Below are 24,783 nucleotides of genomic sequence, written 5' to 3'. Positions count from 1 at the left end.
ACACATAATACCTCTGTGCTAGAATTCTATGATTTCAAGTTGGTTGAGATATTTACAAGTTTTTAAACAGTGGGAACAACTTTCTAACAGGAAATAAGCTGTGGAGACATAAATATGTAACCTCTCAGGAAATAAGACATGAACACATGGAAAACTTAGTAACAATAACATATGCAAACAAGAACTGAAGATAGTAAAGTGAAGGAACTCTGAGATCATTTCATTGCAAGACTAATGGCCAAATAAGCAGTATAGGGGTACTGTTCCATGATTCAACAAAAGGAAGCCTGGGCTCTAGAGTCATACAGACTTGACGGAGAGTCTTGCCTCCTCCACTTAATCTGTACGAACAGGGGCAAGCTATTTAATCTCCGCGACTCAGTTTCCTTATCTTTAAAATAGAATAGATAATAATAATATCTATGTTAAAGGCTTGTGGTAAACATCCAATGGAATAATAGTCATGAAGTCCTAAGCATGGTATCGTACTCGAAAAACATATTACTATCGTTTGTGTGTGTTGCTGCTATTTTGTCAGGGTGAGCTTTACTCAAGTTGTTTAATTAGTGTTGGTTCTTTGAAGCTGAGTAGTTATTTCGGCAAAAATACGAAGGGAAATGATACCCCAAATGGTATTCTTCGTTGAGCATGAAGATAGACCAGAATCTTCAGGTTCCTTCCATCACTAAAGCTCCGTTCTCATAAGAACAGTGAATTCTGTGTGTGCATGCTTCATTTTTTGCATTACCTAGGTGGCGATTATATCTGCTTAAGTTGCTTGATGTAACGCTTAAACTAACAGGAGATAAAAGTTGGTTAAGTGCATGTTTGTCTTTTGATTTATTCGAACGTGAGTTTTTGCAATAGACATTGTACTAGGTGCTGAAGGGTACACAGAAAAGCATAAGATATGCCCCTCCCTTCGCAGAGCTTATAGTATGGGCGGGGGCTATAATATTAGATACAAATGAAAGACAAAGCAATACATAAAGTTAGAAAATAGTTTAAGATTATAATTTTTGTATTACTATTAATGATCATTTTTGCAGAATTCAAGGTAGACAGTATTTATTATGTATGTCCTTCAATAAAATAAAATATCAAACACTAATATGGCTTCATGTTCTGTATACAGTGAAAGAATACAGAGGTTCACTATAATTATCTCTATTTCATTAGCTCAAGGTCACTCTGCTAGTAAGTGGTAAAGCTGAAATTCAATCTTAGGTCTCCTGACTCTAATAAAAGCAGGGGAAGCAACAACGAAGACTTCTGCAGTTCTTACTGTATACCAAGAACTATTCAAGGGGCTTTACTTATATTAACTCTTAATCCCGATAATACCTCTATCAGGCAACTACCATGATTATCCCTGTTTTACAGATGCGCAAACTGAGGTTGCGAGTCATTAGTAGCCTCGCCCATAGTCACCCAGTTAGTAAGCAGTAAGAACAGAACTGGGATGCAAATTCTGAATAGGACTGCCTGATCTGCATCCCACACGCTTCCCTACTCTGCTCTAGGAGCACAGAAGTCAGGAAAAAATTATGTTAGGCAGCTGATGGCACATTTGTGCTACGTAGCCCAGGACTAGTTGCTGCCATCAGCTTGTGGAGTTCTGACAAAATAGCAATTCCAGAGTCCTGAAAAGCCATTGGCACACACACTTAGGGAGTTCTGAGAAATGAAAAAAGGCACACCGAGGTCACCAGGGCATGATGATATTTTCTGAAAGGAGGTTTTCTGTTACTCTTATTACCAATCAAGGACACACACACACACACACACACACACACACACCCCTTAAGGTTAAAAAAAATTCTTAGTATGACATCTTTAAAAGATAAGCTCCTTAATTTGTGAAAGTATTTCCTGAGTAGTTAATTGAAACACGAATATGGGTATGGAGTATAGACTGTGTACATAAAATGTTAAAGGAAAAAGGGGAAGGGAGAGTGAGATTCTAAAAGACAAACGGAAAGATACAAAAACAAGGGAAAAAGGAAGCAAAATACTCAGGTACAGAAACTGAGTAAAAGTACAAGAAAGTTTACAAATGAATCCCGAGTTCAACAGAGATGTCTCATCTCTCGCCTTTGCTGGTTTGCGTAGAATTGAAGCATCTAATCAAGGTGGAAAATGACCTGTGCCTCCAGGAATGAGAGTGCAGGAGATGAAACAAACAGATGGAAGCAACAGAAAGTCTCAGAATGCATAAAAGAAGAGAGGAGAAATTCCAGAAGTTGTATGAAGCAGCAGAGAGTGGAATTTGGGTTAGCTTTTTCTAAAAAAAGCAGATCATATTAGTTGGAATTAGTAAAAAAAAATATATTCAATGATAATTTATAGTGTACATTTTGTATAATGCAGTGATAAAGACAAATAAGTCAGATTGAATTAAATTTGAATCCTGACTTTATCACTTACTGTGTGACCTTGGGCAAATTACTCAATCTCTCTGAAGTTCAGATTCATCATTTTGTAAAATGAAGATAGTACTTTCTACAGATATTGTGAGGATTAAATATGATGATATATGGGATATTCTTGTTATCAGAGAATAGTCAATATTGGGAAAAAAGTCACCTACAAATAAACGTATTTAAATGGTTCCTAAAATTTCATAGTATGTAGTGATAAAAGGCTTGATTTGGGACTCTAAATTCTCATTAACTACATTTGTGAAAAATAATATTTTATTAACATACAATCAAATAATTAATGGGTTTTTAGAATGAATAAAAACGACTTGTGTTGACATTTTGAGGAAGGGCATATTTTTCTGATAAAATTCTATTGTAGCTCTACACACCAATCTAGGCTCAGATTTGGCTTTGATTCATGATCATAACGCAAGCCATTGTTGCAGAACTAATTGAGAGTTTTACAAATTTTCCTAAGGGCCTCTCAATTTCTTGATTTTTTTTGAAATGGCTATGATGTAAGCTTTCTTTTTTTCCTTCTTATTCAGTTATTAATATTTTATTTCTGCTAAATCCTCAACTGACAAGTACAGATCAACAAACCAAGTCTAAAAGTAGATAGTCATTTGCACACATCCTCACCAACAGTATGTACTGAAGTCTGGATTCAAATGTAGGTTCACTTAACTCTGCTCTTTCCACAAGGAGCAGCTTAGGTCTCACCTTGTCCCACTGTGGCACTGGGTGAGGTAGACTTGTTACATGCTTTTCAGTGAGCAAGACATTGGCCTTCGTGGAAAGGAGGGTGGAACACTTAAGAAAGTCAATTATCATAAAGTAAAATAAAGGATACTGAATTTCTGGGTATGTAAATAGGATTAGAGTTATTTTCGGTCTTCCTCTTCATAAGTCCCTGCTTTCCTGTTCTCTCTCTCTCTATATATATATGTATTTCATGGGCATATATTTCTAGCTTTTCAAATTCCACTCTGTCCAGAAACATATGATCAGCTGAGATTTTTATTGTGATTTACAAAGAATTTTCTTCAAACTGGGTCTTTGCCTATAGTTTTGAAACCATTATCCAACATTAATGCACTAATTAACATCCTAAAATAATGTTTGACTCAGAAAATGGGAAAATTATACTTTGCTTTGATCAAAAAGTCACATCAAACATATTCAACACGAGGACTATTATTAAAAATGAACATAAGGGAGGAGAAAAAGCCATAATGAAATGTCGTTGGTATGAGGACTCGCATGACCAAATCCTAGACAATTTCATATAGGCAGCACTGAGCAGTTTTCATCAAGCATTTGAAGCTGAGCCAGATAGAACATGGAGCCACAAAGAATATGAATAATGATATGAAGATTTATGTAGACCATTTATATGTGCTGGCCCCTGTACTGAATACTTTATATGCATTATGTCTTCTATTCTCAAGACATGTCTTCAAGGTACAAACCATTATTATGTACATTTTACCAGTGAGGAAATTGAAGTTTAGTGAAATTAAATAATTTGCTCAAGGAAACTTGCTCTGCAGTAAGTAGAAGGGCTGAAAACCATCTGTCTTCAATTGTATTCTCAAGCTTTGCCCTGTATTATCAATGTTTGCCCATTCATGTTAGCAAGCTTTGCTCCAACGTACAGCTAGATACACAACAGGTATTCTCAGTGGACAGTGTCACCTTCAAAGAAGTTGAAAATTGGTTCTTGGGGGAAGGTGAAAGAAATCTTAGTTTTTTACATATAAAGCACATCGATATACATATAGTGCATAACCAGATGTATAGTACATCTGTGATATTAAAATTCTGGGGAGCAATTATAGGAACACGTAGGTCTAAAAAAGGCTTCCTGGGTAACGGAGGATGGATAAAGAAAAAAAAGTTTGAGAAGCACTGGTTTATAGTTTTAAAGGGCCATGGATGTGAATGACCTCACACACCTCACACAACTCTTAGAAACTTTAAGGCACTGCTTTTGCTGAAGGATAATAGTTTCTTTCTTTCTTCAAACTTACACTGAGTGAGTAATATCTGTGGTTCCATAATTATGGGTGATCTAATCATGATACTTGGGAAAATATCTAGTATGGCCCATCCAAAGGAACAGAGTACTGGAAAGGGAAGGAAGGCTCGAGAGCTTGCTCCAGCCGGGATAGGTGTTCTCCCATGAGCAATGTGGGCAGACCCTGAGCTGAGGCAGGAGAGAGGAGAATATGGCCAGGGGATTCGACATAGTCAGAGAAGCTAGAGAGAGACTGGGTGAGGTTTAAAACGAAACAGGCGCAAGGCCAGAATACAACGATAGGGGACAGTGGCGTGGGTCCAGGCGCACCAAGAGAAGGAACAAGGAGTCTGTTTAAGGAATGGTGAGAACTGAAGTTCCAAAAAAAGAATCCAAGCAAGGTGGGCAGGTGGAGTATGCTTTTCTGTGAAAAGTCTGGTGTATGTTTTCAGAGAAGTGCCTGCTACTTGAAAGTATAGATAGCCTCGGAGTTGACAACACTAGCATGTTACTAGCCGGTGAGAGTCTTTCTCAAGTCCAAGTGGGAGAAATTAAGATTTTTAAAAAGGAAGAAAATATCCACTAAAGAACCGTAAATGACTGAAAATGTATGAAAACAAGTTCAGCCTCACTAGTAATCCAAGAAATGCAACAGGAAGAGAGACTGGATTTTTTAACTTTTCAGATTAGAAAAGATCTGAGAAAAAAAAAACACCAACAAACCCAGTATTTCATGCTTGTGAGCATATAATAAAATAGACACTGTAATATAATGCTGGTGGAAGTAAAAATGGATATAATCTTTTTAGAAAACTGCTGGCCACTGTGTACCTTGAACCTTTAACAGTTTCATAATTGTAGCTCATAATTTCAATTTTAAGAATCTATTCTAAGAAAATATCTTGAGGCCAAAAAATTATGTGAAAAAATGTTCATTGTATGTAGGACAATTTGGAGCAATTTAAATACCTAATAATTGAAGTGAAAAGAAATCATGATTCATGACAGAAGGAAATGTTATGTAGCTATTTAAAAGTTCTCAGTAATTTAAAATGGAGCTAAAAACAATTGCACATCACATTTTCCCTATTAGATTGGAAAAGGTAAAAACAGTTAACATAACTCAGTGTTCGTAAGAGCATGGAAAAATTGTAAATCATATTGTTGGTATGAACTTTTGGGAGAGACATTTGGTAATATGTAGTAATATTCAAAATGTGCATTCTCTGACATAGCAATTCTATTTTTAGGATAAATTCAGACAAGTACATGAGGTTGCTCATTGCACCATTTTACCTAATAGCAAAAAAGGGTACAAACCTAAATATCCTTTAATAAAAGATAGGTATACTCATATAACACTATGGAAACATTAACATGGTTATATAGATGTAATGTATACATGCACACACACAGCATATACTAAATGTAAATGACTACTACTGACTGTTACAGAACAGACTATATATGCTATTTGCATAAAATTGTACATAACCTATTTCCTTGATTATAAGAAACATACTTTTGAAAACATTTGAACATTTCTGAAATTGAGATGCATCTAGTAACCAATGTCAAAAGAAACCTGGCAGCTGCTAACAGAGCACGTTCCACTGTTGTCTTTGTTTGTACTTGTGGGAATGTAACCACTAGTAGAGTTATCAGCTCATCTCATGGTCTCCTCAGTTGAGTTTAGTTACTTGAATTGATAGCCTCTCATCTGATTGAATTTTAACTTATATTTGGGGGACGCTTATTTCTTAAAATGTTTTTTTAAAAGATTCCATCTGATGCAGTAATAAAGTGAGAAGTTATTTTTACACAGAAGATAAACTGTCACATGCCAGGCTATGCAACCTCAGGCAGGAGAAACTGCCACGTTCTCTGAAACCTAAACCACAAAATTTTGAAAGATGAGATAAGTAGGTTATGACTGAATTATGCATCATGAAAGAATATATAACTCAGGTGCTAAAACTCTATCTGTCAAAAACTTCTAACTGACTTTCAATATTAAACTATCAATGTCAAAAAGAATGAAGAGGTCAAGATTATGAATATGTGGAATAAAAAGCATCAAGTCACTGTGATATTAAAGATAACTGCTGATGGCCAGAAGTGATTTAGTTCTCTATTTCTAAATATGAAATAGGTTTAGACTCCATTTCTAATAGTTATACTGAAGATAGTGGCATGTGTTTTTGTCTGTTATTGTTGGTCAGAAAAGAAATGCTTTTCTATATTTAATGCAGTTTATTTTGCACCTGAAAAGTTGTTATTAAGCCAAGAGGGCATATTTCAGTGCGTGACTTCTTGGAAGCAAATAAATGTAGAGTGTGTGTGTGTGTGTGTGTGTGTGTGTGTGTTAGAGTGTGTGTGTAGATATATGTGTATAAAGAGAGAATTTTCTTCAAAAATTCAAAAAGAGAGATTTTTCACCAAATGTTAAAAATGTTATCTCAACTAATCTCTCAACAGTGTGAGTTCAGGCTTATATTTTACTCTCTTTTTCACTGTGATAATTTGATATACATATACATTGGGAAAGGATTCATCCCATTTAGTTAACACATCTGTCACCTCACTTATTTTTATTTTCCATTGTTTTTGTGAGAACATTAAAGTTCTGCTCTCTTAGCAAATTTCAATTGTACAATAACTATGGTCACCACGTTATACATTAGATCCTCAGACCTTATCCATCTTATTGCTGAAAGTCTGTACCCTTTACCAAGTCTCCCTATTTCCCCCACCCTCTAGCCCGTAGCAACCACTTTTCTACTCTGTTTCTATGAGGTAGACTTGTATGTTTTGTTTTACTTTTATAGACTCTACATATCACTTACATCACTTATGCAGTATTTGTCTTTCTCTCTCTGGCTAATTTCACTTTGTATGATGCCCTCAAAATCCAACCATGTTGTTGCACATGGCAGGATTTCCTGTTTTCTCTGTATTTACCTTTTAATCTCTATTTTCCCATATTGTTTGAATTTTTAAAAGTAATGTGCTTAAATCAATTTCATGATCAGAAGACAGCAAACTATGAGCTATTTTTAAATATGTTTTAATGGCAGTGGGGGACATTATCATAAAAGAATGCATAATTATATACTGTATGAAAATATAAACCACACACACACACACACACACACACACAGACACACACACACACGGTTACATACACATGATAAATCTTACACATGAAATACACCAAAATGATAATAGTGATTATCTGGTTATTAGGTTATAGATTACTTCATTGTCTTTAAACTTTTCTATTTTTCTAAATTTTCTATAATGAGCATGCATTATATTTTGATATTGTGGCACAAAATATTATAAATAGAAATTGGGAGCTATCTTGGGATCTTAATAACATGGAGGTTTCTACATTTTTCCTTTATTTATTTCTTGAATGGTTCCTGTTCTTACAGTTAAAAAGTGGACGCCAGCAATATTCAACACTACTGAAAGTTATTACCCTAGGGGCTGATATTCATGAATCTCTATTCATGAGGAATGTTGTCTGTTGTAGTCTGACTGCCTGAAACCTGCTATTTGAGCTGTCAGTTTCATGGGGACTTGAGCTGTGAGCACAGTCCAAAACAAGGCAAAATCTAAGGAAAGGAGTAATCAACATTAAATACTCATTCTTCCTCTTCCTGCACTTCCCCTTTACAATGGCGTCTGCAACCCGTGAAAGTCACCAAAACATCCTTGAAAAATTAGCATTGCCCTTGCTCCTTGCAACACTGCTCCAGAATAACCTTTTATGTTTTCTCAGAGGCATATTTCAACCATCTAAATCAGATCTTAGGGAAGCCATGCTCTAATTATTCTGAATATAAACCAGGAATCACAATTATAAATAGCACACCCTGTCTGTGTGAATGTGTCCCAGCAGGAAATGAAGCCCCAAGCGATATACACTCCTGTCCTGGTGACTTAGTACAGCAGCACCAGCAGCAGAAGAGAAAGTTCATGCAAACCTGTCTGCTAAAAAAATCCATGCTCTAACAGACATTATTACCACATGCGTATTGCAAAATAGTTGAAAACACAAAAGGGTTAAAAGCTTAAGGGCCACGACTTATCTTAATGCCTTATCTTAAATGCCATCTCTTGATGACCCCAAATCTATCTTTGATTTAATACATGAAGCAATGAATATAAAATTCTTACCACATAGTAAGTATGTATTAATGATAATGATTACTTTAGGAAATACTTACATTTGTATAGTGCTTTATAGTTTACAGAGGCCTTTTACAAGTACCTGATTAACATCTGTTAGGGGTATATATGGGATTGATTAAATATATCCATCCCACACACATTAAAGGGGCTTAGCAATGAGAGATTCTCCTGAGCCTTGACATCACCTCTTTGAACCACTTCTTCATCCATTACGTCAGTTCTCCTATGAAGGGAATAGTCAGAGGTTCTCCTCTCTGTTTGGGGTAGTCAGAGTCAACAGGGCCATGAAATGGAGGGCCTCTGTCTGTGGACGGCTTTTCTTAGAAAGCACATAATAAAAAGCTATTGCACGAGGAAGACTCACAACCACGCAAAAGGTAAAGCAGCCCCCCCCCACCACACACACACACACACACACACACACACACACACACACACTACTGTGATCCTCGGCTTCTCCACTCTTTTGTCAGGAAGTTTGAAATTATTTGTCAAATCTGCGGAAATGCCACGATTTACAAATCCTTTAATAAAAGAGGTTTTTCCACATCTCCCATCAGCCTTAATACAGCCCACCCCAAGGAAAGTATCACCAGGCAGATCATTAGTCTCAACAAGTCAGCTTTAATGATAGACTCCCATGGAGGTGGGCATGTACAGCAGGGAGGAGGCATTCTGCTTCCAAATCATTCTGCTCCACAAGCAGCCAAGAAAAGATGGCTCTGTGTCCCTGATGACAAGCAGAGAGGCCATGTAGCAACTCACAGCAGCAGATCAGCAGCAGATCAAGTTGCCAGATGTTTTATGTGGAAAAAAACTAGAATGCTACAACCCAACCTTCTCCAAAGCAGGCAAGAACTAAATAAAACACAGCCATGTTACAAGTAAGGGAGGGGTAAAGCTGGACTATAGTGGTAATAGATAATCGTTATTGAGCTCCTTGCGTGCTCTGATCTCAGTAGTTAACTATGTAACCTTGACTACGATCTTGTGAAGTAGGTGCCACTATTACTCCAGTTTCCAGAGGATGAAACTAAGACTTAGAGAGGTTAAATAAATAATTTACCTAACGTCACACATCATGCTAAGGCTACAATTCAGAACCAAAAGGCTAATTCCAGAGCCAAAATGCACACATACCACACACACACACACACACACACACACACACACTCGCTTTTCCTCTTTCTCTTTCATATATATGTGTGTGTATATATGTGTATATATATATATATATATTTATATGTATATATATATTCCATATCTTTCTATCTCTATGTAGTATGTATGTGTGCGTGTGTGTGCTGAGAGTAAACTGATATAAATTAATTGGTGACTCTTTATTGCTAATATATAAAATAATACCCAGTATACCTTTAGGTTAACATTTACACATTACATACACGTAAGTATTTATATTAGATCTCTAACTTAGCAACATTTTAAATTTCTTCAAAGCAGACTCTGTAGGTTTAAATGTCACTCCCATCTCTTTCTTTGGAAACTATCCCTAACTTCTAGGACAAGTTAGGTTTCCCTGTTGGATGCCTTCAAAGCACCTCATCTCCTGAATTATAACCTGCTTTAGTATTATTGTAAATAATTGCTTAATATCTGGCTTCTATGCTCCATGAAGACAGGAACATGCCTCTCTTATTCGCTACTGTAACCCCAATATCTTCCATAGTACCATGTACATAGTAGGCACTCAATATATACTTGCTGATTGAATGAATATAGCCACAACAATATCAGTCTTTATAGCAATATTATCAAGATCTTATTCTACAAATGTGTTCACTGTTTTTCCTATCAGATACCTACCTATTGCAGAATTAGTAAATGTGGAAAACCTTATCATTTTACTGGGCATCCATCGTAATTAATTTTGTATATATGTATATATATATATATATAGAGAGAGAGAGAGAGAGAGAGAAAGAGAGAGAGAGAGAGACAGTTTTGACTTCTAAAGAATATTAACTATGAATATATCTAGGCATATGCATATTGAAGCTACCATGAGGAATATTTCAAGTCAAACTCTATAATATCATAATGGACAACAAATTCCTTCTTTTGAACATAACTTATGCGTCTAGAAGTTTACTGCAGGTGTAGGTAGGTAATTTTATAGTCTTTCTCAAGAGCTACTACTGCGTGAAGAAAAGAAAAATGAAGTGTCCTGTAAAAAAACCAATTTTCTTTCTATTCCAAAGCAAAGAAATACAAAATTTATTACTCAATTATTTTTAAGATTTATACAAGTCATTTCATTTTTATTTGATGTACAAACACTAAAAATCCCTTCAGTCTTACATTACATTCAGTTTTTCGTGTTTATATTTATGTTCCAGAAGGAAGAAAAAGGAGAAAGAAATAAAAGATTGCAAGACAGGTGAGAAGGACACACCACTAAGAGAGGATGAAAGGCTTTGACAGGCAGCACTTAGGGAAAAGAGATAGGGCCTTATCTCTACGTTAATTTGTATTTGCAGTAATAGCCATCTAGAAGCTAGTACTTTTCTTCTAGGCTTAATGTCTGCCATTTTCCTAACTGGTACTTAGGTAAGAGTCATACTCAGAGTGTAACTGGGTTAACCAGTTAAACATTCTCCCAGGCATGAACAACTGAGAGACAACAGATCAGCAAAGGATATCTAATGTTTCTATGTTTATATACATTTGATTTATTTTAAAATTATACTTAATATAGTCCACAAAAACATATCCATTGAATATCATGCATTCAAAATTAATCACTAATATTTATATGGTTATTTAAAGAAAAAATACAATGGAGCAAGTTCTAAGTTATAATGCATTTTTTTCTAGTCTGGCTCCTGAATGCAGGCATGCCCCAAGGTTAAACACTGACCTTCATTGACGCAGCCCTTATCTCTAAGCAAATGACTCCCAAATTTCCACAGTCTCTTAACTCCTAGACACATACTACCTGCATAGCACGCAGGACCTCAAAGCTGAGAAGTCTCAAACGTGACTCATTTGTCCTGCCCAAATCTAATACTATTGGGGACTCCCTTTCCCTGGTTGACAACAGCACCCTTCCCCATGCATCTCAGGATGGAAGATTTCACTTCTTACCACCCCTTATTAGATGTCAAATGTTTCGCCCTCAGTAGTGTTATTCAAATCTCCAGATGAAAAGGGTACTGCCAGCCCCTTACTACGTCTCTCAAACTGCTTTAGTAAATTCCCAAATTTCTCTCTGCCTCTAATCCTAAAAACCAAAGATGATTATACCACTTCCTGTCTCAAAAACGTCTCAAAATTCCACTGTGCATAGGGATTGTAATTCCAATTTCTTCTCTCTGTATTTAAAGCCCTTTAGAATATAATCTCTACCTACTTTTCCAGATCATCCTTAAAACAGTCCTTGCCTCTCCCAGTGTTTACCATCCCTGCATACAGCCTAGATATCACTCACGCTACTGCCTTTGTGTTCAAGTTATTTATTCCAATTGGAACACTCTTAGCTGTCTGAAGTCCTCTTTGCCCCTTACTGTCACTCAGCTCAAGTCCCTGTACCTCCAAGAAGTTCTCCAGATTCTTCCCAATGAAAAATCTATTCATTGTTCATACTTTTCCAGCAGGTGCTTATAATTCTGTCGTGGCCTTTACCACAGCAGGTGTTTGATAGGAAATGCCTATCTCTTCTATTTCTTGTGAATTCCTAAAAGGCAGAAGCCATACCGTTCCACATCCATAATTCCTACACAGGGGCTTATACCTAAGTGGAGCTCGTGGAATGCTTGTGAATCACTGAATAAAGAAATAAATGAGTGAATATTCTTTAACTTTTCTATTATATTCATAATGACCCTCATTCCCTTTTCCGGCTTGAGGGAAGTATTTCGCTTATGTTTTGGGTTTTGAAATTGTCTACACAAAACAACCCTTTTTTTCAGAGCTTAAGGCTTTGTGCTGTTCTTGTTAGTTCTCCATTTGGTAGCTCCAGTCAGATTAGAAAGACTGTTTTATATTCGACTTTTGCACTCAGGCAAATGGGACTCAAATTCAGGTTTCATCTCCTTTGCTGGGGAGTAAAAGCTTCAATCTTGAGCAAAGCAAAAGCTGTCCAACATTTATGTATTTTAAAGTTGATGAACTGTGCTCTTTTTCTTTTGAGTGAGGGACACATTTGGACACAATTGTATATTTTGGACTGTTATGGCCATAAAGAAGAAAATATACCATCAGCGAGTCTGATAGAGATATGAGAAGAAGCTCCTGGGTTTAATCACTACCGGAGACCCAAGAAGTCACTTCAGAGGCCAGAACGATACCAGAAATAAGAAACAAATGCATCTTGGGTACAGCACCTTCTTGGTCCCTTCTCTCAAGTCTCGTCTTTCAGTTTGGATGCAACCTCAAAGTACGAATTAAAGAATCCTTTCAGAGCTATCAAGTCATGAAAAGATATGGAGTATTCTTAAACGCATATTACTAGGTGAAAGAAGTCAATCTGAAAAGGCTACATATTATATATTTCCAACTGTATGGAATTCTGGAAAGGGCAAAACTATGGAGCCAGTAAAAAGATCAGTTGCTGCCAGGAGTTCAAGGTGAGGAGTGGTGAATAGGCAGAGCACAGAGGATTTTTAGGGCATATCATCCTCCACATGCTACTTTAAAGGTGGATACATGTTATTATACATTTGACCAAACCCATAGAATGTACAACACCAAGAGTGAACCCTCATGTCAACTACGAACTTTGGGTGATTATGACGTCTCACCGTAGGTTCATCAGGTGTACCAAATGCACCCCTCCACCCTCTGGAGGAGGATGTTAATAAAGGGAGAGGTTATGCACGTGTTGGGGCAGGGGCAGAGGGGGAATCTCTGCACCTTCCCCTCAATTATATGCTCTAGAAACATAGTCTGCTCTAAAAAACATAGTCGTAATAAAAACAAGACAAAACCAAAAAAAACCTTTCATGTTGTATAGAACATTAATAAACAAAAGAAAATCTAGTTTGATTTTCCTAATGATCCTGTCAGATGGGTATTACACCTTCCACTTTAAAGATGATAAAACAGAGACTCAGAGACATTCAATTCTCAAGATCACATGATTATTGAGTGGCACAGGCAGATTTGAATATTAGGGACATCAGTGGTTAGGGACATCGGTTCTATCACATAACACTAACTTACCCACTGATTATCTTGTGAAATTAACTTAAATTCTCAAAGCCTCTATTTACATGTCTGTAAAATGTGAACGATAACAGCGCCTGCTTTACATACTTGCTTTGCGGATTACGTGAGCTTGTGGATATAGAGTAAATAGCACAGAATGTGGCCGATGGTAAGAGCTCCTCAGTGATATTGTATCAGAAGTATTAGTGTTAGCAGTAGCACCTGGATATGCTGAATCCAAATAAAAACGATCTTTTCACTAACCAGGTACCTACCCCTTGCTTGGTGATTCAGGATAGAAGCTGCCACCTACTCTTAAGCTTTCCCACAAACATTTAATTAGATAGAATTCTGATATGAATTCTATATCATGCCCTCCCTAGCAGCCCATTCACACAATATGGCCTAGATAGTAGGCCAAAAAGAGGGAGCACCTTGCTCACTATGATAATAAGAAGTATATATTTGGTCTCTATCCTTAGTTCTTGGCAGAGAGCTCCCAAAACTCTTATAATTTCCTGCGTGATAAGGGTAAGAGGGGAGTCTTATGTTACTCATAATCGGCCTCTTTCCCCCATACCTGACTTTATACTAATGAGGTGACTCTTGGAGGATGGCAGCTGGTTCCCAGAGGAACCAACTTTGTGATTAGAACCCTGGAACTTTCTGTCCCATCCCCAGACCTTTGAGAAGGGGAGGTTGATTTATTCACCAATGGTCAATGATTGAATCAATCATACCTAGGTAATGGACCTCTACAGAAACCCTAAACAATGGGGTTTGGAGAGCATCTGGGTTGGCGAACATATCAAGGTATTGGAAAAGTGGCATATGGAGAGAGTGCATGGAAACTCGTGTTCCTTCCCCCATACCTTGCTCTATGCATCTCATTTGGCTGTTCCTGAGTTGTAGCCTTTATAATAAATAGGTAGTAGAAAGTAAAGGACTTTTCTGAGTTCTGTGAGCCATTTCAGCAAATTATTAGACCCAAGATGGGGGTTATGGGAACCCAGGATTTATAGCTGGTCAATCAGAAGTACAGGTGACAACCTAGGACTTGTGATTAGTGTCAGACGTGGGGTAAGGGGGAAGTCTTGTGGGATTGAGCCCTTAATCTGTGAGGTCAGTGCTAACTTCAGATAGTGTCAGAATTGTTTAATATAGGGGGAGAATCCACGCATTTCATTGTCAGAAATGTTTTGAGTAGTATAGAGAAAAAGTGTTTCTCTTTTACTGGCTTTCTGTTCTATCACCATCATGACAGTCACCCAGTAAACATGACTGAAACGGGGCAACTGCTTCAAAGAGCAGGAAACCAAATGAAATATCAGCATGTTGGTCAATGCCAAAGATTTCAGAGCGAGGCAACTAATTTCTTATGAAAAGTCAAAGTGAATTCTAAAACCCTCAGTAGGTCTGCCTGGTAGAATACTTTTCAGGTTCCACTCCACTTGACTCTTCTTAATGGGTTTAGGCTATTAAAAACAACAACAACAAAAAAACCCCCAAAAAACAAACTCTCTGTGACCTTCTGTTGTTTTAATAAAAAGGATTTTACATTTTATATTTACAATATAGTTTACATATAAAAATTAGGAATAGCTAGGAAGTATGATTTTAATGTTCTTAACAAAGACAGTCTTGTATCATCACTGCTTTTTACGTTTCTATATATTTTTCCAAACCTGGTTGTACTTAACTCTGTGATTTACAGAGTGTGTACTGAATAACTTTCTGTGTTATTGATTGATAAGGGCCTACAGTGGGGTAGGTACAATTAGTGGACCCTTTCCACTTGAAAAATATTGTGAATTTTGTAAAACAGTTGCTTCCCAGAAAATTGGTCACACCTTCCAATTTTCCATTCTCTAGTGACTCTCTGATAATGAACTAATTAATATCTTTCTGGCTACAGGTGAAGAATTGGACCTGTTTACTTTTTACAGGATGTTATTACTATGCTCTGGCATAGTAATACGGACAGTTCAGTGGTTCATGACTATGATTGTGTCTTACCACTTACTAAATAGGGATATTTAATAACCTGCTGAAAGAGGTCAGAAGTTTAAAATGCCCAAGAGTTAATTCTTGGGCATACCATATTTCCCCGAAAATAAGGCCTAGCTGGACCATCAGGTCTAATGAGTCTTTTGGAGCAAAACTTAATATAAGACCCAGTTTTATACAATATTAGACCACGCATAATATAATATAATATAACATAATATAATATAATGTAATATAATACCGGGTCTTATATTAATTTTTGCTCCAAAGGACTCATTAAAGCTGATGGTCCGGCGAGGTCTTATTTTCGGGGAAACACAGTAGACAACATAATTCCAAAGAGGAAAATGTAACTACCATTGTATAGATGATTAAAGTCCATATGTTTTTTCCTCCATGAGGTCTAATCTGGATAGAGAAAAGAGCTTCCATAGAGGGCTGAATGAGAATGGGACGGATATAGACCACAGGTCTCAGTGAGGTTCAAGATAAGGTGTAATCAGGGATTGGAGAAGTACAAGGATAGGAGATTAGGGAAAACCACCAGCACCACCTGCCTCAAGAGGCCGTTGCCAAGACTGAATGAGATCACGTATGTGGAACACAGCATCATCTTGATCTCCACGTAGGCGGCCTGGCTTTAAGTCTGTACTCGGCCTCTTCCTGGCTGAGTGATCTGCAAACGTTACTTCCATTATCTGAATCTTAATTTCTTCATTAGTGAGTTGTGCCGATTCAATGAGATAACACATGTGACATATTTTGCCCTAGTAAACACTAAGATCTTATTATAATTCATTCACTCTTATTACCTCAGGTTCCCTATTTAAAATTGCAACCCCAATATGCTCCATTCTACTTTCCTATTTTATTTTTTCCTATAGAACTTATTACCATCTTCATGCTATATATTTTACTGATTCATATTCTTATTTTTGACTCTCTACATTAGAAGGTAAGCTTCATGGCAACAGGAAGTGTTTTCTGTTCTGGTCGTTACTGCGGAGTGCCTAGGACAGTGCTAGCATACAATAGTACTCAATAAATATTTGCTGAATGAAAGAATCATTGCCTAATGTTGTCTTTGTATAGGATGGGTAACAAATTGTTAATTATGAAATGGCCAAAATGACCCTTGCCAGTGGGGATCATTTCCAAGAGATGGCCAGAGGTGGGGGTTACTGAGTAAAAGGGAGGGAAGTTCGTGGGAGCTGAAGAAGTCAGAGAGGTCTTGGGGCTAGGGTATTGGGTGGGTCATCCATATCGAATCCATGTCACAGGATGAAGCTAGGAAGTGAGGTAGAGAAGAGGATGAAAAGCAGCTGCCAGCATCTCTAAGGCCATAGATTAACACAGAGGAGAAAGTGCTGCAGGACAGCAGTGGATAGCAATAAGGAGTGGTAGGAGGTGGCATTATCAGGTGGCGGATTTTCATATTTGCGGGGTTGGAGGGGGGTAGCTTGGAAGTGGCAATAGGGAGTTGGGAGGATTCAAACACTGTCTCCTAGTCCCATGACTTATGACCCACAGGATTGAAGAACTTTCCATGGAGAGTGCTATAGGAGAAGAGATGGTCCCTGGGAAGAGATGGGATTCAGTTCTGGAAACAGGTGGGCAAGTTTGGCACAGAGTCCTAGAATGTAGAGAAGGGTATTGCTAAGGAGGTGACATTCCCAAATGCATGATGCAAGTAAGAGCAGTAAACAGGAGCACAGACCAGTCTAGAGATGAATGTGCAAGAGGCTGTATGCACAGAACATAGAGATGATGTTCAGACACAGGGACACTCAAGAATGTACGGTTGTAGGTTTGTTTGTTTTTTTCGCCATTACCAGATACAAGATGATTCTGTAGTTAAATAAGTTAACCAACGAGAGGGACAGCAACATTTCTGGAAACATTTTGATGTTAAAATGCTCTAGGGAACTGTTCAAGTATCTAACAGTCACATCTTCTACTTGTCATGGGAATATCTTTCCCTTTCTCCCATCTCAGAAGAATACTCTTGGGTAAATGAATTTAAAAAGTTCTTACCTTTTGTAACCTTTACTTTTTTTATTAGTTCAACTAAAATAGGTTAAGATTTCAGTGACATTTTTTTATAAAAGTAAAACATTAGGAAATGCTTTGGAACTCTTGTGAATTAGAACCACTGTCTAACTTTCTTAAGTCTCTAGTTAAATTAAATTTGGAAGTGTGACGCACCTCATGTTATCTCCGAAGAAACTCATAAGCCAATGTTCATTATTTAGTTAGTTGGTCAGTCAGAGGCTCAAACATTTACCGAGTGACTATAATGCCTAAAGCACTATAAGAACAAAGCAATGAAGAAGACAGGGTAAAGTTTTGAACTATAGAAACACTATTTAGATGTCAATATAATAATTTAAAAATATGTAGAACAATTAATATTTTGACATGGGACTCTTTCTCCTCTTTTACATTCCCTGAATGAAGAATTGAAGATAATGATAATTAATATTCATAGTAACAAATGAGGGTAAAACCAGAGTGCATTAGAAGAATATTCTAGAAATTCTATTTAATAAAACGTTGAATGAAAGACTTTTTGAATTATAAAAATTAGAGTAGGGGCACTGTTCTCAAAGCAATTTAACATGTCACTATTTCTATGTCATCACAGCAGAAAATTAAAAAAAAACCACTCCTTTCAGGTTGTACTAACTAAAAATACCTGAGAACTAATGTACATTAATGATGAAAACAAACCTCCTCTATTCTTAAAACAAAGCCATTCTTGCTCAGGTGGCAAGGTGTCATTTTTAGCTTCTCCTAAATTGTCCCTTGAAATTGATTTTAATGTTCTTTAATCTCCATAAGCATGTCTTGATGATTTAAGGAGAGACACACATGCATTATATGGCTGCTCCCACAGTCCCTTGGGAAGCCTTATCTGTACTTCCCAGACTTGTGCAAAGTCCAAGATAACAGTACCAGAGATTCCAAATAATGTCTATTACAACTCTTTCTTGCATAACTCCTCTCGGCCCAAATTGAGGTGCTTAAAGAATTTGGATCTTACTAATTAGAATGCCAGTTACCACGTTTAGATATCCAGAAATCTACTAACAAATATATTTTCCTAACACGAAAAAAATGTGGTTCACATTATGTCATTACACACATTTATTAACACTTATATTTGATTGATTATATATATGTATATATATATATATTTTAAAGACAAACCAACAACCAAAAATTGTCTTTAGATTGGTATCTTCAAAAAAACATGATCTCTCTCTGTTTAAAGAGACAGCAAAGCTAAAATACAAGCGAAGGAGCCAATAGATAGTCTGAAGCCAAAACAAACTGCAACAACAAAACCTTGCCAAAGTGTTTTGTTTTGTTTCGTTTCGTTTTTTTTCTTTTTGGAGCTCCAGACAGTTACTGAGGGTTATACTGACGGCTTAATTTCCTGGTTAAAACGGCACACTACAGCTCCTGCTGTGGCTAGACTGAAGCCAAGAAAGGGCCTTCACAGAGGCACGTGTTTGCTATACTTCAGGATTACCAACCTATTCAATCACAACTTCTCCTTTTGAGATGTGCTGATCAGTAAAAAGACACCTGGGCACTTTTTAATTCCATCTGATTCAAAGAGAAAGTATAGAAGATTATAAGTCTGTGGACTTTGCATCTTGGTTATTACAAAATTAATGACCTGAAACAATGAAAGCTTCTGACATGATGTAGAAAATATGAACCCTCCCCTGAAAACTGCCCATCTACCTGTCCTCTACCTGAGCCAGGACAAGATATCAGGTATTTGGAAAGTTTTAAATTAGACAATATTTTCTGCTGTGCTCCAAACTACTCCAAGCTAAGGACTTCCATGTCTAGGACCATCTCACAAGGAAAATTCACTGTTGAGAGAAAAAAGCCACACCACACGAACTACTTAAAGATCTGTATTACTCATTACGATTTTAAAAATTGTGTTAAAACACACATTCAAGTTTGGAAAGGTCTTTTTGTTATCACGAAACACAAAGACAAGTTTAATATTTAGACTCAGTTCTAGAGTATAATATTATTTGGCCAACTTTTGATCCCAGGATAAATTCAGCTATTTAAAATCATAGCAAGTTGGGGCTTGAGTGATAAATATTTATGTGTAAGATGGCCCATTAATTAAGTTAAAGGACTTAAATTTCCTCTGCCACTAATTTAAATGGGCCATTTTATCAAATTGGACTATTAAAATTATTTAGAATTTAATATAAAACATAACACTGCTAATCCTTAATGCAAAATATAACCAGTTATCCAACACTGAGGTTAGATACCTGACATTATATTTATGTATATTTTTCTTCATCTTCTAAAATGGCAAGTCCAGTGATAGTTGTCCATTTTACTATAGTCATTCCAGTTGCAATTTCAGATGTAACTAGAACTTACTTCAATACTTTTTTCTTTTCCTCATTTTTCTGATCTCCTATGCAGCATTCCTTGTCATAAGAATATATATGCATATTTACATTATACAATAATGGATGTTATATCTGAAATATTAATTATCCAAATCAGTTAAATGCCAATTCCAACCAAAAATGTCCTTATATTTGTTGCATTGCATTTGCAATAGAGTTAGGAAAGAGCCCTGGTTGACAGAGTTAAGTTCCTTGGCCAAAAAAATGTTTGTTTGTTTTTCTTTTCTTTTTTCAATTTAACAGTTGATTAAGTAACCAATATTAACTGCAAATTAGCTTTAATTTTTGAATATGAAAAATTGAGGATCCCATACAAACCAAATTCATGTGGTATTTCTTTAGTACTTAATATTTTCTAAGTAGCCATAGCATTTTTATAGAGAAAGACCAGGTCTTTTGAAGAGAACTGGGATTTTGAAATGCAGATGGAGATAAAGGATGAGGGGAATATAAATCAGAATCTGGTATGCTATGTACTACTTACCTTCAAAAGTCAAATAAAACTTTCCTCTGTCAAACCAAACGAGGGAAGGCTGTTCATTCTCTGTATGGCCAGGAGTTGAAGCGGGATGGGAAAGGTTAAGGAGAGGGAGAGAGAAGGACACAGTATGAGTCACAGAGCAGGTCATTAATCTCACTATGGGGGAGGGCAGAGGCACTGCATGCCATTATCGTGCAGGAAAAAGGGAAGGCTGGCAATCTACGGGGGGTTTATTTTTTATTTATTTACTTATTTTAGTTCAGGAAACAGAAAGCAAAGCAAAGCTATGGAGGCCTAAAGGGATGGGCGTGTGTTTGGTAGCTTGATACTCGGTGCGTGGACGCATGGAGCGGAAGTCTTCCTGGCCATGCAGGGGGCGTCAGCATATTTTAACTGCGCTAGTTTGGGCAAACTGTCATTCAGCAATTGCTGTAACCATTTCGTCTTCAATGCCATCCCCTTCTATACTTTCAAAAAAGAGATACTCGGAGTTAATGGGTTATAGAAACTTAGCTTAGGTTTTAAATGACAATAGCATTGCACATCAATTTAACGTTCTTGGAAGATGTCATATATCTTCCATCCCCTCCCTTGGAGTCACCTTAGGCATCCAGACACAAAACACCCTTTACCTACGTGCCAAAGAGAAAACAAGATTACTAATGGTACTCTCTTTTTTTACTTTCATTAAAAAACAGTCCCTGGACATGTAAATCTGAGCAGTTAAATTATTCCTTCCTTTGTGAATTCACAAAGCAATAGCAGCTCACCTTTTTCGAACCTTTTCACTGAGAAACTGTCATGCAACCTGCTGCTTTTTCATAGGTTTACTTAAAAATTTTTCAATGGCATGAGTTCCACGATGAACAGTCAATAGACAGGGTGTATCTGAGAGGCACTGGACACTCATGAGGTGAGTAGCATGTCCATGAAGTTTATAGCATTCAAATGGCATAATGGCTTGGATTTTAAAGTCTAGATATCTAGAGGTCACTTGGCTAGCACCATACCTGCAGGGGTTTCACAGCGCCTTTCAAATGAGGGCAGTTTGTCATAAAAAACATCATCTTCTGACACTACGAACCAAAGAAACATAAAGGAATGGAAAACAAAAACACAGATACAAATCTCAAATGAAATTAAGCAGCACACTCTTTACTGATCGAAACACAGGAATGATTTTAATGGAAAAAGGAAACAAAATCTAAGAAACTGGGATTATGACTAGGATATGAAAAAAGTGATGTGCTGATTTCATGATGATTCCAACAAGAAATTAAAATTTAAAAAATGACAAGTGTTAGCATCTGTGAATTTGGCTGAAGTCAGTTTCATGGGAGAAATCACGCCCCCACCTTTTCAGGGAGTTGTTAAAGGCTCTACCATTAATAATTGACTCATGTAAGCCTAGTTCACTCAGACACAATTCTCAAGTGGCCAGACATACGTCTATCAATAGAACCTCCTGACAGCACTGACAGCTCAACAGAATCACCCAGCATGCACCTCCCCTTACCCCCACCGTGGGGAAAGAGGAAGCTTTTAACAAGACCATAAAAAAGCAACAGTCTAAACCTGAGGTCCATGAATGAAGTATCCCATTTCACCTTCACCAAAATCCGAATTCAATTGCCTTGCACCTGTCTTTGGTAGTTATGGACTGTTAATTTTGAACAGCATTACTGTAATTCCATCTTTGGCTATAGTATCCAGCTATGGCCAAATGTCTTTGTAAATAGGTCTCAACAGTTGGCTCTGGACTCCAACTGTTCCAGATCTTTGCACATAGTCTCCCTTATCACCAACTAACAAATGCAGGTAATTGGAATTTTACTCTATGTGATTAAAAAAACAGTACCTAATGCCACAGGTCTTAATGGTATTATTACAACTTTAACAGAAAATTGAATAAAATCTATACAAGGACCAGTAAAGGAGAATCTTTTCTACAATATAGAGAAGATAAGGAAATGAATGAGGGTAGTAAAATTATTCCATAAACAATGTTTCTTGCAAAATATTCTACTAGCTTGCCTCCTAGACTTAGGGAGTAAGGCAGGGAAACTATTTCTTTGTCAATTCTTAAGGTTCTAGGATATCACCTGTCAATCAGTTTTTATTATACATGTGGCTTCCTTGGTGGCTAGAACAAGCTAATGCAACTCCTGTAATATCAATGGGAGAGAAACAGGACGAATGGAACTGACCCTAAGGAGGACACTCCATAGTATCTAGAAAAAATAGGAAGAAAAACAGTTACATTGGCAGTACCTGAATGTAACAGTGCCTTTTTATACCTAATAGTGGGAAATAATGGAGGATAGTCCTGTCTTTTAAAGAACTAATTTGCTATTCACAATCTCCTCAAAATGAGGAGATTCCAATATTGCCATTTGTTCTTTGAGCTGAAGTTAACAAAAGAATAGTTCATAAGGGTTGAATAGCTCGTGTGTGTGTGTGTGTGTGTGTGTGTGTGTGTGTGTGTATGTTTCATAGTGGTTGTGGACATTGAAGGCTTAGAAGAAAATATCCTAAATAAATCAAAGCACTTAAAAAAATGAGTTACTGGATAGCTCTGTGCTTCATTTAAATAAGGGCAACACTCAAATTAAATACAGAAGAAAAATTTCCTTGGAGAACTATGGAAATTGCCTCAAATTGATCGGGGAGGGGGAAGCCAGTAATGGAGACAGGCTTTAAAAAAAAAAAAGACTGAAATTATATGTGGGAATTTTTAATTAGGATCAAGTATATCCACCTCCAAATGTCTTTCTTTTTATGCAGAATAATTGATATTAATACAGGTATTTTTCAAAGAAAGCTTATCCAATTCAGAATTACCTCTCAGCGTTGAGACAAAGGCTTGGAAGGACTATTTGAAGTTTTAGATGCTATGGTTAACATTCCAGTATTGCATACAAATCACTTTTGCTCAAAGTACTACACCAAAGGAAACATCAAGGTCCATGTGATGCTTCCTTTGGTGCCCATTAATGATTACTTTTCATTCATTACAGATTCCTGGGATGTTAAAAAAGCAATTGAAAATGCATAATTAACAGTGAAGGAATATAATTAACAGTAAACTTAACAATGAACAAAAATTGTCTTTTTGCATTAGGGTCTGAAAGGAAGATTCTGCAAACATCTAAAAAAAAAACTGATAACTACCCATAGAAATAAGAAAAAGTAATAAAAATGGATATTTACAATTAGAGATAATTCCATATTTATCTCTGTCTCTAAATGTCTAGGATTTTGTCTCTTAGAATACAATAACTTTAAACACTTTCTATATTCCCAAATTAATAGATTTCCCCCAAAAATCATAGAGTGAAGTTCTAGTGAGCTTTATTGAATACAAAAGGAGTTTATTGCATTTCATTAATTGTAAAATGTGCACTTGTTCACTCTTTAATCTCTCTGAAATTGGGATGTGCCTGAAAATCACTGTGATAAGAAAGCATTGCATCTTAGCTCAGTTGGCAGCTTTCCCCTCCCTTTCTTAGTCATATATAAAACAATAGTGAATCTTCTAATTGAGGGTGTCTTAAGTTTGGTGAAGTACAGTTGCCTAGAAGCTTTTCATTCGAGTGTGACGATATATAGAAAATCCTATTTTCAGGTGGGGCATCAGATTTACTACTTTATAATCACAGCTCTCATGAAAGAGTTTACGTCCAAAGTCTTAGAGGGGCATTTTCTTATATGAATTGTCATGTAGGAAGACTAATGTGCTCTTAAAAATTTAGTCTTTGAATTACATTAAACTTTGCTTATTTATTCTCACCACACTTGCCCCAATTTTGGCCCAAGTTACATAGGAAATGTCAAAAAATATTATGGTGGTGCGAGGGAAATGTTGAGGCACCAACTTTGGTTGCTGAAATTTGCTAGTTTCCTGAGCCATTTGACTCCATTAAGTTGACATTCCAAGTCAGTCATTGAATACTCAGCCCTTTGGTACCAAGCAGCCAAAGCACATCTTCTCCAAAAAGAGATAAACAGCAATACACCAGAAGCTGCTGG

General features: G+C 36.7%; 1 protein-coding gene across 27 annotated transcripts in view; it reads right to left on the bottom strand.

Moving 5' to 3' along the window:
* The window catches only part of SGIP1 (SH3GL interacting endocytic adaptor 1), a 195,438-nt gene that overhangs the window by 29,192 nt on the left and 141,463 nt on the right, over positions 1–24,783 (bottom strand). For 9 of the 27 annotated variants that reach the window (XM_033114772.1, XM_033114786.1, XM_033114777.1 and 6 more), the window contains one exon: positions 20,758–20,817. The exons of 8 other annotated variants lie outside the window; for them this stretch is intronic. In XM_033114772.1, the coding sequence (XP_032970663.1) occupies positions 20,758–20,817 (60 nt within the window). Of the gene's footprint in view, positions 1–20,757; positions 20,818–21,764; positions 21,831–24,783 lie in introns of all 27 variants that reach the window. 10 more of the 27 variants (XM_033114770.1, XM_033114784.1, XM_033114773.1 and 7 more) reach the window with 2 other exon arrangements.

Source organism: Rhinolophus ferrumequinum, chromosome 9, assembly GCF_004115265.2.
Source record: "Rhinolophus ferrumequinum isolate MPI-CBG mRhiFer1 chromosome 9, mRhiFer1_v1.p, whole genome shotgun sequence".
Classification (NCBI taxonomy): domain Eukaryota; kingdom Metazoa; phylum Chordata; class Mammalia; order Chiroptera; family Rhinolophidae; genus Rhinolophus; species Rhinolophus ferrumequinum.
This window is presented reverse-complemented; position numbering and strand designations above follow the sequence as displayed.